This window comes from Eretmochelys imbricata, chromosome 12 (assembly GCF_965152235.1).
Source record: "Eretmochelys imbricata isolate rEreImb1 chromosome 12, rEreImb1.hap1, whole genome shotgun sequence".
NCBI lineage: Eukaryota > Metazoa > Chordata > Testudines > Cheloniidae > Eretmochelys > Eretmochelys imbricata.
Window position 1 is genome coordinate 14,035,467 of NC_135583.1, and position 17,151 is coordinate 14,052,617.

The 17,151-nt window shown below is 45.1% G+C and overlaps 1 protein-coding gene across 15 annotated transcripts in view; it reads left to right on the forward strand.

Moving 5' to 3' along the window:
* The first annotated feature begins 4,282 nt into the window (after positions 1–4,282).
* Positions 4,283–17,151, forward strand: part of AKTIP (AKT interacting protein) — a 77,893-nt gene continuing 65,024 nt past the window's right edge. For 11 of the 15 annotated variants that reach the window (XR_013347629.1, XR_013347624.1, XR_013347623.1 and 8 more), the window contains exons 1-8: positions 4,283–4,362; positions 7,406–7,521; positions 10,925–11,130; positions 13,912–13,976; positions 14,056–14,156; positions 15,263–15,351; positions 15,429–15,527; positions 15,821–15,928. Coding sequence is in view for 7 of the 15 variants with exons in the window: in XM_077830955.1 (XP_077687081.1) it covers positions 7,480–7,521; positions 10,925–11,130; positions 13,912–13,976; positions 14,056–14,156; positions 15,263–15,351; positions 15,429–15,527; positions 15,821–15,928 (710 nt within the window). In the remaining 8 variants the exon portion in view is untranslated. The other 4 variants (XM_077830956.1, XM_077830957.1, XM_077830958.1 and 1 more) reach the window with 4 other exon arrangements.

The window sequence follows — 17,151 nt, forward strand, 5'->3', positions numbered from 1 at the left end:
GCATCAGGTCAGACTCCAAGCCCTCAGCCAATAATCAGGTAGATCAGGTAGACCTTGCTTTTTAAAGCAAGGTAAATAATTTTTATTAAGGCATTTTATGGTTTATAATTAAATAAAAAGTTTAAAATTACAGTGTACTTGGCCTTTGTAATGTCAAGAGTATGGTACTTGGGGGGGGGGGGGAGTTTTTTTCTACTAGCGATACTTGCCTTGCCTCTTGGTATAAAAGTTAAAATGTGAAAATTCTGCCTTAGGATATATCTTCATTGGGATATATCTATTCAGCACTGTAAATGTACAGAATGTTGTACACAACTCACACTAAGACATGATCCATGCCCTAGACAGCTTGCGGTATAAGGTCCTGATCTTGCAGAGGTATCCACTCAGACAGACACACCCTGCAAGATCCCACTGATTTAAATCACCCTTGGATTGGGACCTAATGCAGACAAGACAAAACACAGTGGTGAAGAGATAAATGTAGAAAGGATTTCTGTAAGAAATGGGCTTTAAAGAAGAGACAGGAGGAGGAGAGACAGGGCTGTTAGCAGAAAAAAATGGGAGACTGTTCTAAGTGTCATGAACACAACATGAGAAAAGGTATCATGCTGAAAACAGGAGAAAGGAGTGAGCGTATGGAGCAGGAGAGTAAGTAGAATGTGGGGCGAGATTGTATAGGACTCTGAAGGTAAGAATGAGAAGCTTGAATATGATTAAATAAAAGATAGAAAATCAAGAAAGGCAGTAGTGGTATGGTTGGAACAAGAGAGGAAAAGGATTTTAATGGCATTTGGAAAGATTTAGAAGCAGCATTTTGAAGATAAGCAGAGGAGGTGGTTATAATAATCAAGACAAGTGATGACCAAGGCATGAGCATGTTGATGATATGACAGGGACTTTAAAACCTGTATTTATTGATTTGTCATTTTCCCTATAATTTATATTATATATCCAGGATGGCATGGATTTTGTTGTCATTTTCCAAACCTTGACAAACAAATGGCTTTAGCAATGGTATATCACGTTTGTAACTCCATTATACTGGACTCAGAGAAAGACCTAATTAGGAATAAGAACAGATTCCGTTGAGTTTTATTCATGTTTTGCTTGTGTTATTTTGCAGCTGTGTAGGGCTAGACTATTGTAAGTAAAAACTGCTCACTGATATTTATGTATTAGAAACTGGTTTGTGTTAGTCAGCTGGCAGGACAAGATTGTTAGAATTTGCTATGTATGCTATCAATCTTTGAAGTGTTCTGAAGAGCCAGAGTGATCATGTAATCTGTCTGCAAGTTGGTCAAAGCTGCCAAGAATCTGATGGCTCATTAGGAGGACTCATAAAGGAAGCTGGAAGTATACAGGTTTCACATAAATTTTCTTAGATTATATAACACCATTAATTACAACTTCCCAAAGGAGTTCCAGAACTGATTAAAAGAAGCATACTTTACAACTTATTGATTCTAATGGAAAGAAGATTGTCCTACTTTTTCCCTTTTAAAGCTCTCTTAGCCATCGCGTTCTTGTATGTAAGGTCCAGTAAAATTATACTGAACTGGTATCTCTAACCCTATTAGAAAGTGTTATAATTATATATCTGGACAATGTATCTAGTACTGTGTAGATAAGTGTTGTTTATCTAGCCCCTTGTGGTGATTTTTGTATATATCAGAATTAAAAATCCATTTAGGAAACATTTAGATTCAACATTGATTCTTTAATAGAAATACCACACTTCCTTTCTTGACTAAGCATCTCCCAGAAGCCAGGGCACATTACTGATTGTCACAGCAGCTTTTCACCTCTGTTCAAATCTCTGTTTTGGATTACAAGAGAAATAAGTCTGTTGGTTTTAATATAGCCACTAATGGGTCTTTGTGTTCACCACAAAACAACCACAATTTGACCATATTCGCAGTTTATTGCTACGCAGAGTTCCAATTGTAGAACAGCAGAGAGATCCCAGGTCAGATATGAATTACTGTCACAGCATTATTCTCTGACTTTTAGAAGCACTAAAACAGGAGTGGGCAAACTTTTTGCGCCAAGGGCCATATCTGCATGGGGAAATTGTATGCAAGGCCAGGGCAGGGGGTTGGGGTGCAGAACAGAGTGCAGGGTGTGGGAGGGGGTGCGGTGTGCAGGAACGGGCTCAGGGCAAGGGATTGGGGCAGAAGAGGGGTGCGGAGTGTATGAGGGGGCTCAGGGAAGGGGGTTGCGGTGCATGAGGGGGCTCAGGGCAGGGATTCAGGAGGGGTGCGGACTGTAGGAGGGAGCTCAGGGCAGGGGGTTGGGGTGCAGGAGGAGGTGCAGTGTAAAGGAATGGGCTCATGGCAAGGGATTGCAGCAGAGGAGGCATGCACGGTGTATGAGGGGTCTCAGGGCAGGGGTGCAGGAGGGGTGCGGACTGCGGGAGGGAGCTCAGGGCAGGGGTGCAGGAGGGATGTGGACTGCAGGAGGGAGCTCAGAGCAGGGAGTTGGGGTGCACGGGAGTGCGAGTGCAGGGTGCAGCAGGGGGCTCAGGGCAGGGAGTTGGGGTGCAGGCAGGGGGCTTAGGGCAGGGAGTTGGGGGGTGGCGTGCAGAAGGCGTTTGGGCTCCAGGGTGGCAGCGGCGCGCGCCAGGGCCAGGGCAGGCTCCACGCTGCGCTGCTCCGAGAAGCAACCAGCACTAGGTCCCTGCGTGGCCCCTGGGAGAAGGGGGGCACAGGGCTTCGTGCGCTGCCCTTGCCACGTCTCCAGGTACCTCCCCCGAAGCTCCTATTGGCCAGGGTTCCCCATTCCCGGCCAATGGGAGCTGTGGGGGGCGGTGCCTGGAGGCGAGGGCAATGCATGGAGTCTCTGCCCCTCCGACCTCCCCCCCATGCGGCTCCAGGGATAGGGCTTGCGGCACCATAGGGGGCAATCACGCGGGTGGGATCCAAAGCCCTGAGGGGCCGGATCCAGCCCGCGGGCCGTAGTTTGCTCACCCCTGCACTAAAACCTCTCACCCTGTTGTCTTCTCCCACTTAAAGGGCCTGATTCCCTGTAAGCCTGCAGTCACTGACTGTACAGCGGTGCTAAGCAGATGTAGAGTGGGTGTCAAACGCCGCCAGACCAGAACGGCAGTCTCTGACACTGTGCAGTGGTGTCATGTAAATGACTATGTGCAATGCAGGGCAATGGTGAATCAGGTCCCAAGAGCCCACCTATCTGAATAGATCTGCCGAGGAAAACGTGCCCTCTGGAATAACTCTCTCTGCCATGGCCTAGCCACTATGCAGTCTCCTTAAATCTCCACGACAGCGATACTCTAGTACAAAATGCAGGGTCTGGCGACTGGCCCCCGGGCGGGATTACATGAACCCCGTGCAGGCTACAAGAATCGCGGAATGCGGTGCCCCCTGAGCAAGGGCGGTGAAGTCTACTGAAGAAAGGGTGTAACTGGGGATGTCAGAAATAGGGCCGGATTCTCAGCTACTGCAAATGGGCATCAGACCCTGCGTGACCCACAAAGCAACCGCAAGTCCGCATCCGCTCTGCAGCAGAGCCTGGTCTCCCTAAGCCACAGCGTCCCCCCGCTAAGCGCGCCCCGAGCTGCAGCCGCGGGCTGACACCAACGGAGGCCCCCAGCCGTGACACAGGGCTCCCTTCTCCCAGTGGAAGCCCGCGACCTAGAGCCCCCCCCCTCCCCCGCCAGCGGCTCAGCAGGCGACCGGAATCGGGAAGCGCGCTGCAAGGAGCGGCCGGGAGCAAGGAGCTGGGCCTGGCTGTCCCCCAAAGGTGGGACAGGTGGAACATCCCCAGCCCCGCCCCAGCGCCTGGCAGCTGCTAGGCTACCGCCAATCACAGGCACGTCTGACCCCACTAGTCCTGCCCCTCAGCAAGCGACGGTTCTGCCAGCCAATCGCTAGCATAGCAGAGAGCGGGACTATCAGCCAATCGAAATAAGTCATCTATCCGTTTACCCCGCCCGCAAGGAGTGACACCTGTATCAGCCAATCGTTGTCACTCACTATCGCAGCAATGCCCCATCCATGGCCCCACTAAAACCTCCCTCAAGTTCTCTCGCCAATCGTCGTCGTCCTCATTGGCGACGGGCAGCGTACCTTGGTAACCGGGTGCGGCCGCGTTTGGAGCGTCACAGGAGGGGCGGAGGTTTTGATTGGCCAGTGTGGTAGTCATCGAACCGCAGTCACAACACTTGTCCGGAAAGGTCGGCCTGTGATTGGCTGGCTCTGCGGCCAATGCGTGTCAGAGGCCGGCCGGATATTGCTGTTGGGGGCGGGGGTTAAACAGAGCTGTGGACGGGGGGAAGAGGACGGAGGCGCTGGCGGGGACTCGGCCGCGCTTGCAGCGAAGTGTCTGGGGGAAGTCGTGAGGGTGAGTGGGGCCCTAGAGCCCGCCTGTGCTACGGCCCCGCCCGGCTCCCCTGGGCAGCGGGAAAGACGAAAACGCGGGGTCCCCTCCTTACAGTTAGCACAACAACGGCGGCCGGGCGGAGACAGTCTCCGCCGGAAGGCGAACGCGCTGAGGGCTGAGAGACCCGGTCGCTGCGGCGGTGGGAGGGGCTGCTGCGGGGTAGGTGACGGGGCTGCTCTGGCGGCGCGGGGTGGGGCGGGGGGGCTGGGACGGGCGCCAGGGGCAGGCGGTGGCGGCCCTACCGGCTCTGCTCGCCTCGCGGCGGAGGGGGCGGTGGGTCGGGCCCGCTCCCCTCACAGGTGCGGCGGCGCGTGGGCACAGGTGCGGGGCGGTATCATGAGGCGGCGGGGGTGGTCCGGCCGGGGGCGTGCGGCGGGGCAGGGGGCTGGGGAGGCAGAGCCAGCCGTTGTCGCTCCCGAGGGAGAGCGGGCGGCGGGGCGCCGGCTTGGGTGGGCGAGGACAAGCCCTCGGCGTTATTTCCCCCTCGACTCGCACGCGCTCGTTTTCCAAGCTATAAACGCGGTGTCTCCGGCCGTCCCCGGCGCGCCCCGGCGGCTCGCCGCGTCTGCCTGCTCTCCTGGGACCTCCGTGTCCTCCTCCTCCTCCGTGCGCTCTGAGCTCGAGCATCCCGAGCCCCGGCTTCTGTAACCTGCCCATTGAGCACAGGCGGCTGTGGGCTGCCCGCTTGTGCCTGTGAACCGGAAGCTTTGCAGGGCAGAAACGCACCAGCCTGGTGCAGCTTAACTAGTGGATTAGTGCGGTGTGCAATGACGGAGAAATAAAGGTAAAGCGTGAGAAGGAAATGGGGAAGGGACTGTCCCATGAGAACTGTGACTGAGACGCTGGGAGGCCTTTGTATAAAGGTGTGGTCATGATACTGCCTTGAGGAAGCAGCGTTTGCAGACCAGTTTGACTGGTCAGAGATGTCTCAATAGTCCTGTTCATTCAGCATTTCTTATGATCTGATCCCAACAAATACCTGGTTTCAGAGTAACAGCAGTGTTAGTCTGTATTCGCAAAAAGAAAAGGAGTACTTGTGGCACCTTAGAGACTAACCAAGTTATTTGAGCATAAGCTTTCGTGAGCTACAGCTCACTTCATCGGATGCATACTGTGGAAAGTGTAGAAGATCTTTTTATACACACAAAGCATGAAAAAATACCTCCCCCCCCCACCCCACTCTCCTGCTGGTAATAGCTTATCTAAAGTGATCACTCTCCTTACAATGTGTATGATAATCAACAAATACCTGGGGGCTGTAATCCGAAGTGTGTGCTTGAGGGGGCAGGAGGGAGAAAACAGGGATGGGGCTTATTCCCTGTATCTTGAGTCCTGAATGTATCTTGTAAATTTGTTGGCTGGAGGGGTCGTGCTGGAGAACCTATTCATAAGGATGTGATTGCGAAGCCATAATCTGAGTGGGTGGATGGCTTGAAAATGAGTGGATGAAGTTTGAGAAGACTCAAAATCTGAGGGCTTGTCTGAGCTCTGTTAATGTACCAATTTTAACTACTGAATGTAACTACATAGTTAAATCAGTGAAACACTTAGTGTGGCTGAAGTTTTATTGATATAAAATGCTTTATTTGTATCTAGTTGAATTGACTTTTTTCTTTAAAAAGCAGGCCGATATGGCTTTGTAGAAATTTTGTTGAAATTTCACGTTTTTACAAGTGCTGCTTTAAGTTTAAAGGAGCATTATTTCCTAACTTACCTGGCTGAATGTAATCAAATTGTGTAATGAAAAACAGGACCATTAGTCTTGACTGAGGCTAGCCACTGGTGATTATTTGATCTGGGAAAAAAGCTATTATAACAGCCATAAAAGAAATGGACAGGCATTAATGGTGAATTGACTCATGAATCATTATCCTACAGAATCATATAGAAGTTATATAAAACTGTTACAAAATGCTTTAGAGAGACAAGGTAGGGGAGGTAATATCTTTTATTGGACCAGTTTCTGTTGGTGAGAGAGACCAGCTTTTGAGCCACACACAGAAGTTGTTCCAATAAAAGATATTACTTCACCCACCTTGTGTCCCTAATATCCTGGGACCAACACAGCTTCATCTACACTGCATACCAAAATACTTTAGTTACTATAACTAGAGATTGGGGGGGAAAAAAACAGAAGAAATTGGGGAGAGAAATTCAGAGTTGGAAAGAGGTGGAGAAATGGGCTGTACTAGAGAGGAGCTGCTTCACACACAGAGGAGCTGAAATCTCTTTAAAGTAGATAAACTGATGTTAAATGGAAGGGGAGTAGTAGAGGCAGGGATCCAAATGGTAAGTGCCTCAATGAAATTCCCACTTCTACTGGAGTATTTTCTGTTGGGACCACTGATCATACTAAATACATAGTGTGCTTTTTGTAATGGAACACAATTTTAAAAAAAGGCTACAGAGAAATTTCTGCATTTTGTGACTTTATCTATTCCTGGCTGCATTTCTATGCAAATAAAAACACAATGACACACATGATGAAAGCTCAACAAGCTTAATTCCTTCATTGGGAATGGCAGAGACTTTCAAACTAATACTCTTAAAAGGCATATAGTCTTGCAGAGTCAGCTGATCCAAACCAGGGATGAAAAAACTTGCCCAAGCTACAGAATAGATTTTTAGAGTGCCGTCTGCAATTGGACTTAGCTGTTTGTTGGGTAGCTTAGTTTTCTTGAATTCCCCATTGGGCGGTTGCAGGCCTGTCCAATGGCATCTTTGCAAAGAGGAGAGTACAGATAGAAATTCAAAGAGAATGGCTGAAAGGTGTTTATGTTCAAATATGATTTCTGTTGATTTTTATGAATGTTTAGAAATATCTTGGAGCGCTTTTGAACTAGTTGAGGTTGATTACTGTTTCAGAAACTTATGTTTCTGGAGTTCAAAATGAATGTCATGTCAGATCTAATTAGCCTATTAATAGGACCCCAAATGTGTTGAAATCCTTGTTTTTTCCTTTGTTATGACACACTTTTTAACTTCTAATTCTGTATGTTTTTAGGCTAGAAAGTGACATCAAAGTGCTGGAGAGGGTCTGGAGACAACATTTGCAGCCCTTTACTTGGGATACACGTTATGAACCCTTTCTGGAGCATGTCTACAAGTTCCTCACGCAAGGTGGATATTTTAATAAATAATATATGCATTGTTAATCCCTCATCGAGCTGTACTGCATAATATTACAATACAGATTTACATTTATCAAAATATAAAGCCTGTAACTATCTAAGTGACTTAAAATGAAGCCTCAGAATCCATCTTGAGAAAGAAATCTTGACAAGATAGCGTTATCAGAATGTTGTGGGTTTCTTGACTGTCACCTAGACAGCCATGAGGTAAACAGAAGGTAGCTCTGGTTAGCAGAGTCTAAAACTGAATCCTCTAACTTGCAGTATTTATACTGCAATGTTTGCCTAAGTATAAGTTAGTCTCTTCATGGGAAACTGAAATCCATGACTACCTCATCAAGAGGTGGATATTAGTAACTTGAACCATGTTGAGTCTATCCAGGTTCTTGCAGCTGTGTTACTCTGGGCCAAGCTTTAACCTTTGTTGGACTTGAGGTGCGTACCTGGGACTTCTGTGTCTATTTGACATAAAAGATGAGCACAAATAGCAGGCTTCTGAAAGGTCAGATTTTTAAAACCTGTCTTCCATCCACAACTCTTTGTGGGAAGAGAGCAGGGAGTGCTCTTCAACATGGTTCTCACTCTCATTCTCTGGTCCTTTACCTCCCCAACCCCAGAATAGTGCTGGAAAATAGCAAAACTATGGATTGCCTTCTAGGTTTGGCAAGTCATGATTGTCATTGTTGTGAATCCAAAAGCTAACCTTGAATGCCTCTCTAGCATTCAATTAGGGCCATGTCAATTATATATTTTAAAGTTGGGCACTTGGGTGGGCCTATTTTGAGTGTAGATCTGAGGGCTCTTCTTCCTCTATGCTATGTTTTTTAAAGAACTGTCAGAGCTGCATATAAAATAGATCTATTACAGATGAATGTGAAAAGCCATGAATAAAAATACTGGAAAAGGTTGCTGTTGGTTTGAATACTTATGATTCTGTATGGATCTTGAAAATTTGAATAATCTACAGTGAATGTACCCTCTTAAAAAAATTAGTGAAGCAGCTCAGATTTACATAACGTCTTGTTAGAAGTGGTTTGCCAAGGCTTTCCCCACTCTCTTCGTTGTGAGGACATTTCTGTATTGAGTTCTAGTACTGAGCAAGGTAGACAGAATATCCATATTATTTAAATGGATAGTAAACTAAAGAGATGTTGAATACAGGCAGTCCTCAGACTTACAACATAATTGGTTCCTGCAAATTGCATCGTAAGTCGAAACGTCATTCAGGATTGCAATTCACTCCATTGTGGGACCGAGTGTCATAAAGTCTAAACCAATTATTATAAGTGCCGTCCGTTGAATGTTGTAAAGTCGAGGACCGCCTGTACTAGTCTGAAGCGATCCTTTGTCAAAAATTTTAAGTCTGCATATTTTATTTGTCAATAAATAAATGTGAAGGTTTCAGCATGGCAGTGGGGAGCATAGGGCACTGGCTGCACGGAGGTGGGAGATTACCCTTCAGCCCAGCCTAGCCCCCCAACCACCTTCTTCCTCTTTCACTCTCTTTTCCTCCCATGGACTTGGTGGTGAGGCTGCACCTGACCCGACACAGTGCAAAGGCTGGGTCTGCCTCAGGAATACACTCGGGCCCTGTATCTGCAAGCTAAGCACACAAAGATAGCAAGCGAGAGGGACAGCGTCTAGCGTACATGCCCAGCCTTGGCCCTGATCCAGATGTGGGGCAGGCAGGCTCATCCTGGCAGGATCCAAGTGTGGAGGGGCTTAGTGTGGGAGGGATCCAGGTGTTGGGTAAGAGGGTTCAGTGTGGGATCCAGATGATTGGGGGTGGGGGTTTGGGATGGGAGTGAGACTCTGTAGGGGGGTCCAGGTGAAGAATGTTTGGGACTCAGTGGAGAGGAGTCTGCATGTTGGGGGTGTCAAGGGGGAGTCTGCATGCATGGGGGTTGGGTGGACCAGGGAGCAGCTCCATGTACAATGACCCATCTCTTCCTTTTACCCAAGCTGGGGAGTGATGGGGGCAGGAAGTGGGATGCATGTGCATGGCACTTCCTGCAGCTGGGGGACACTTCTGGTATTGGGTGGGACCTGGCCCTGGCTGCTCCTTGCAGGGGAAGAGAGAGTCCTGTCCTCCCCAGCCCAGCCGGGACTAACAGCTGAGCCCCACACAGGGTAGAAGCCACCTGCCGGGACATCCCCAGCCCCATGGTGATTTACCTCTGCTACCTGTTTCAGGCACCCAAAATGACATGCCTGCAGTACTGGGAAGGGGGGCCTGCCCTCTATTGTGACTTCCCTTTCAGAAGTCAGTTTTCTTCAGGGAAGCAAAGAAATCTGCAGGGGACATGAATTCTGCACATGCTCAGTGGTGCAGAATTTCCCCAGGAGTGTGTGGAACAATCTGTCCCACATGTCGTCATTTATCAGGAGGAAGAACAACTAAAAGTTCAGTCTCAGATCTCTTCGGTCTTTTACTTCCAAAATTCTCAGCAATGGTGAAAGTTATAGTGGTGGTGATTATGATGTGGATATTAGATCAGTTCTCAGACCTTTTACAGAAGACACCAGTCACATGGTAACTTTCCATCACTAAAACTAGTCTAAATTCTAACCAGTAGCCCAGAAGTCTGTGTCTTGGCCTACCCACTGAACCATAACTAATTCTCCTGTACTTAGAGTGAACACTTTCTCAGGCCTTCTGACTACTTAAGTGCAGTGGTGATTATTTCCTGGGTAAAATAGAAAGCATGATAGTCTTTCACTGTATTAACCAGTTAAATACTTACAACTGACACATGTAAAATCTCTCTCTTCTGTGCAGATGGCTGAAGGACTATAGGCAGCCCAGGCTATCTAATGCGATGGTTACAAACAATGAGGATAGGCTAGTATAATCTACTCAGTTATGTTGTGCCTGCCTCAGCACAAACATTTCCTACAGAAATGAAAGGCATCATTCCCTTGAACTCATCGCCCCAGAATGTTCCACTCTCTCTCACTTCTTTACTATACTAATCATTCATGTATTTAAATTGCAGAGAGACTTGTTAGTGGAATTGAAGTGGTTCATCTCAATACACTGAGTATTGGAAATGAAGACTGATTTGGAAGTTGATGTTAGATTACCTGTCAGTTTCTAATTTGAGGCTGTGGAGGCGTAATTTGCTTTAATCTACAGCTTTTACCACCTACTAAAAACTAAAGCAGTGTCTGCTCAGATTTCGGCCAGTGCCAGTAATAAAGAAAACCTGTAAGGAAGTGACTTGTGTGGAGTCCATGATTATGTAATAACAAGTAAGGTGAAATCTTTCAAACCTAATTCAACTTTGTTGGTATATAATTGAATAGAAGTTTTAGCTTGCAGCCTAAATTATTCAGTGTTTTATAAAATATAAACTTGAAATGCTAATATGTATTGTATATGTATTTAACAGAGACCTGAAACAGAAGAAAAGACTCTGACTGGAGAGTTGAGAACCAGTCCTCCACGCACCTCTACAAAGAAACAGCTGCCTTCTATTCCAAAAAATGCTCTGCCGATGACCAAGCCTGCTTCTCCTGCCCCTTCATCCCAGTCTACGAATGGAACACATGCCTCCTATGGGCCTTTCTACTTGGAATACTCTCTCCTTGCGGAGTTGTATGTTGCTTTAGTTTTAAAATATTTCACCTTTTTATCTCACTGGTCTTGTACTTCAGAAAACTTTAAATATCATTGTAGGGAGTAGCTTTAGAAACAGTTCTTGTATAGAACTTCTAAAACCATACCCAGGCTCATTTAAACACTAAACCCTGCAAAATTAATATAATCAGTTATCTTGGAGAGGAGTTGCTTTTTTGAAGTTTGTTTTTGGCTATAGCTTTGGATGGTCCTTTTGTACATAGGTATATTTGGATTTTAAGTTTGGTATCTTGGGCGCTAGGCATCCTCATAAGATGAAAAATGTATACTAAATTGCTTTTAGGAAGGAAATATACTTTTTAAAAAAATAAATAAATGACAGATAGCATGGCACCTTCCTGCTGGACATTCATTGGCTTTTAGTTAACCTATCTTCCTAATCACCACTGCCTAATATGGCGGGTGTATTGGCGATAGAGTAACCATACATCCTGTTTTGGCCGGGACGGTCCCTTTTTTTTAAGGCCTTTACTGGCTGTCCCTACTTTTTTGGCAAAAGTGGGCTTTTGTCCCATTTGTTCTTGCCCGCTTGATCAGATGGCAAGAGTAGACAGGACAAATGCCCACTTTTGTCAAAGGGTGCGGATGAACATGTGGTGGGGGAGTGGTAATGCTGCCCTGCACAAGGGATAGGCAGGGCTTGGGCAAGCAGCGATGCCAGCTCCAGCCTGGCATGGGGGCCAGCCCTATATGGGGATGGGGGCTCAGGCCTGTGGCTTGGGCCAGCCCCACGTGGGACGTGGTGGGTTCAGGGTGCTTGGACAAGCTGCAAAGGTGGGGTTTTCAGACTAGCCCCACATGGTATCCTGTTTTCCCTTTGGGAAATATGGTTATCCAAATCAGTGATTCCCAGACTTTCTCATACTGTGGACTGTTCCTCAGTCATGTGTGATCAATGTGCAGCAACTAAAGTGTCTACTTACATGGAAAGTCAATATTAGGAAAGCCATCTTCTAATGAATTTTACCATGAAATTTATAACGAGGTGGGGGGAGCCAATGAAATGTAACTAGTCAGCTTTCCCCGGATCACCAGGAAGTGCTTTGGACCACTGCTCCATGGATCAGTCTGGGATCGTGAGTGTAGGAGGGAGCATAAGATGCACATTTGTATTGCAAATTTTTCTTCTTAGTCATGTAACTTGTCTAGTCACTTCATCTGGTGCATTCTCAGCTATGAAACGGATTTCTGAATGCAATTCCCTTAAGCCCTGATTCAATACTAACTTTGAAAAACACTTTTTCCATTTAAAAATCTTAATAAACTGAAGATACAAGCTCTTTAAAAAGCTTTTAGTTCTATTTAGAAAGTTTACATACACTCTTTCATGCTGTGGGGCTCTAGTTAATCTTCTGACAACCTGAGTTTCTAACATCTTCATCAATTTAAGATGCTAGTGTCATGGAGTGCAGCGGAGAATAATGGTTTCCTGTTGCTAAGCAGTTGCTGATGGCATGGAAATCAAAGCCTGAGTGGAAGGCACTGATAACAAAGGTTTTTTTTTAAAAAAGGGTACTATAACAAATGATGTTGTCTGACTTTGATGCTGGTACAGTCAGACAGTTCACTAGTTCATTGTTGGCCTTCTGTGTTCAGCTTAAAACAGACTTGTGAGTATGCCAGCTAATCAGAGAAGCCTATTTATAAATTGCTTTAGCTGAATACTGTTAACCATTCGTTTTCAGTGAATGGCTCAGTAAAATTCTATTTGGTGTTGGAAACACTAAATGTTGGAAACACACCAATTTTTTTCCCACTCTCGAACAGCAAAAATGTTGTTGTCTTTTTATCCACTCTCAGCATTGCAATGCTATTTCCATGATGTAATGGTGTCTACTAAAGGGCAAAAGCAATAGAGGAAGGTGAGGGGAGAAATTAGTTGTAATCCATTGGACATGAACTGCGTAAAATCATCAAGTTAGTAACTCCATGACACAAAGTAGAGGGCTCAGCTCAAACTTGTATGACCAGTCTTAAATGACTGGGGAGTGGGAGGGAGAAAATAGGGGTCAAAACTCAGGTCATACTTCGCATTGTTTTCTTGCCTTGGATTTGGTGATTCAGCCCTCACCTATTGCTCCTGGTACTCTGAGGCCTTACTTGTCTAAAATGATTTCTTGCACTTGCCTGCCCTCCTTGGTTGGCATCTTCACTTGCCCTATTCTGTTGCCACACCACTTTGCCCTTGACCTACAGTAGTTACCATGATTATGACTGAAAGCATTGTTTAAATTTCAAGTTAAAGCTTTGGTTAATATTAAAAAAATAGAACCACAAGCAGTTATCCTTCACCACACCTGCCCCAAATCTGTCAAATTGTCTATAAAATCTCTCTTCCATTGCTGTGTAAGAGCCATACAAATGAGAAACTGACTATAGGAGGGAAAGTTCATTTTTCAGTAATATATTTAACAAGTCAGCACTGGGTCAAGTCATTTTCACTGTCCTCCTAAACATTCATTTCCAGTAACCTTGGAACAAGAGGCATAAGAATTTCCTGCCAATATCTCTTTAAATGGGGTGGGGGGAGGGAAAGTGGATTCTTTAGTCCCTTACCCCTCCCCCTGTGAGCACATCCACCCTTGGGATTGGAAGGAAAATATTTCTAAGAGTTCCTTGTTGAGATATTGGCAGCACAGCACTGGGCTGTCTTGTGTACTGAGAAGTCTTCTGCAGAATGCATATGCTAATCCGGTCCTCAGACAGCTCTTTATCCTAAATGACTGATTATTATTACAGCACTTTGGTCGTAAAGCAGAAGCTGCCAGGAGTTTATGTGCAGCCATCTTACAGATCAGCATTAAGTAAGTTCAGGAGTAGTTCTATTATTTTACCATATTTAAGGCATTTTGCACCAACTCATACAACTCTTCTCCCTTACAGTGTGGTTTGGAGTAATATTCATAAGACATGGCCTCTACCAGGATGGTGTGTTCAAATTTACAGTCTACATCCCTGACAATTACCCAGATGGCGACTGCCCAGTAAGTGCTGGAGTGATCTAACAACAATCATGAAACTTAGTTTCCTTTTATGGAGTTGGAGAATGACATTTGTTCAGTTCCTGGGACTGGCTTTGTTCACTGGTTGGTGAAGATTAGGAACACATTGCTGACTGGCTTGTACACCCTACCTACTGTCCGTGGAGGATCATCTTGTTACTCTGTAGCAACTCCACTGTCTGCATTGGGTGTGGGGTTGACTTTCAGGCTCGACCGGTCCTATTAGAGGTTTAGGACTTGCATTGTAGTAACTGTAATTATGACTCCTGCATCATAGTAGCCTTTAGAGGAGTGGTTGACTACTTAAAGTATTTTCTTGAGTCTTAAGCTTGGGTCAAGGTGGGAATGGAGCTGTCATCTGCTACTTTGTCTCAGTAACTTCGTTTCCTTTTGATATGTAAAATGAAACACTATTCCTGTGCCTTTGTCCAACTGGAATACTTTTGTTCCTTCCTAGGATCAAACTTTTTAGGACTGGCAGCAGAATATTGTTGGTTATGAAATTGGTCTCCTCCTTGGTCAATATGATTGCTTTCAGAGCACAATGAAGATGTGCTTAGCCAGGCTTTCATAATTTTTTTTATGATGGCAGAACATTACAGCCACAAACTCCTGAAGGAAGCAGTTTAATTGACAGCTTTTAAGAAGTAATTTAAATTCCTTTTAAAGGGACAGCATCAGTGGGGAAACTGTTTAAAAAAGAGTTGAAAATGCTTAATTCTGCTCCTGTTCCTAGGTCCCTCTGCCAGTTTTGGTGTTTTAAATCATTTTTTCTATTAAAACTAACTGCCCTCTTGCTGTAGGAACTTACACAAACAATAGGAGAACTTACTATAAAGAGGAAACAGTGAACTGGCCAGACACAATACTGTCAGATGTTTAAAAGTAAAAATTTTTTTCCCCTCTTCTCAATTCAAGCAATGCAAGAGGTTGCTTCTAACAAACATAGCAGAGGTCCCCTTAAGGATTTGGGCACCCATTAACAGGGTCCTAAAAACACATCTTAGTGAAAGTTTATTATGAATCAGATTAACCATAGGCTTGAGTAATTTCACTAAAGCAATTTTGAACTTTTATCTTTAACACAGCGCTTGGTGTTCGACCTACCAGTCTTCCACCCACTAGTAGATCCCCTCTCAGGTGAATTAGATGTGAAAAGAGCATTTGCAAAATGGAGGTGAGTACTAATGTACTGGTGTCTAATACAGAAATGCTGAACCTCTGTCCCTCACTAACTACCTACTCTCTTCCTAGGCGAAACCATAATCATATATGGCAAGTACTAATGTATGCTCGCAGAGTCTTCTACAAGATTGATACGACAAGTCCTTTGAATCCGGAAGCTGCAGTGCTGTAGGTGTCCTCCTAAACTGTTTTGGCTATGTATTTAGAACTTCATATTCCATTTTCATTAAGCTTTTTGTTTCTTTACTTACAGACACAATACCTATGCCAGAGTCTAGATTAAACAGCTAAATTTACTGTATCATTTGTTTAGCACCTCTTTATGGTATACAGCATCAGATAGCTGAACAAACTTAAAATACCTCATTCCCCTAGCCTCCCCCATCATCTTGAAAAACCAAGACTACTTTACATCTTGCTAATTTCATATGGTGAAGTTTTAAGAAATGTCTCTCTTATAGATATGAAAAAGATATTCAGCTCTTCAAAAGTAAGGTGGTAGACAGTATCAAACTATGCAGCAGTCACTTATTTGATCAGCCTAAAATAGAAGATCCCTATGCAATTAGGTAAGTAGCCTATGCATTATACTTAATTCCATATGTTCTGCTGTTTGAATTCAAGCACAGTATAGCTTTTGATGCCAAGTCGTAGTATGCCATCACTTCTTGTCTAATAACCCTGACGGTTCCTTTTCCTCCTTTACAAAAATCCCTTTATACACACATCTGAATCAGGGTAGTTGACAGTTAATACTGAGTAAAAGCTTAATGCAGACTCGCGTAACACTGCTAGAGAGACAGGGTAGGTGAAGTAATTTTTTTTTATTGGACCAATTTCTGTTGGTGAGAGAGAGAAGCTTTTGAACTTGCACAGTTCTAAAGGTCTGAGAAAGGTATTCAGCATGTCACAGCTAAATACAAGATGGAATGGATTGTTTAGAATAAGTAGTTAAAGCATTTCAAGGGACCATTCAAGGTGAAGTGGCTTGTTAACACCTCTCCAGTCATAAGGGATAAAAGGAGGAAAAAAGGTTTTGTGGGGGCCAGTTTCCTCCAGGACACAACTGACTTCCTCTACAAACTCCAACATTAACAACCTCCCTCAGAACACCATCCTTGCCGCTATGGATATCACCTCCCTGTACACCAACATCCCTCACAATGATTTCATTGCTGCGTACCTCAAGTATTTACTAGACTGGATAACCCTCAGATATCCATCCCAAACACACTGTCCAACTAATCCATTTCATCCTGATCAATTTTGCATTCACTAACAAACACTTGTTCCAAACCATGGGAACAGCCACGGGTATTAGAATGGCTACCCAGTAAGCCACCCTCTTTGTGGGCCACCTGGAAGAAGAATTTCTGGACAAATGCACCACAAAACCAATGTATCTCAGGTATATCATTGATATTTTCATCCTGTGGACAGACTGACTCATCTCATTGATGATTTCCACCACATCTCTTTAAACTCTCTCTAGAGTACTCCCACGCTAGCATCAATTTCCTGGACATCATGATCAGCTTCAGCAATGGAACCCTAAAGGCAACGATGTACAAGAAACCCCCTGATCACCACACCTGTCTTCACAGATGTAGTAACCACCTCAGACACACCAAGAATTCTGTTACCTACAACCAGGCACTTGGATACCACAGAATAAGCTCTGAGGAAAAAGTCTGGGATATACACCTTAACACAATCACGGAATGTGCCATGCAGATATCCCAAGAGATGCTCTTTTGATACAGTAATAAACCCCCCTCTGACTGCACCTCTG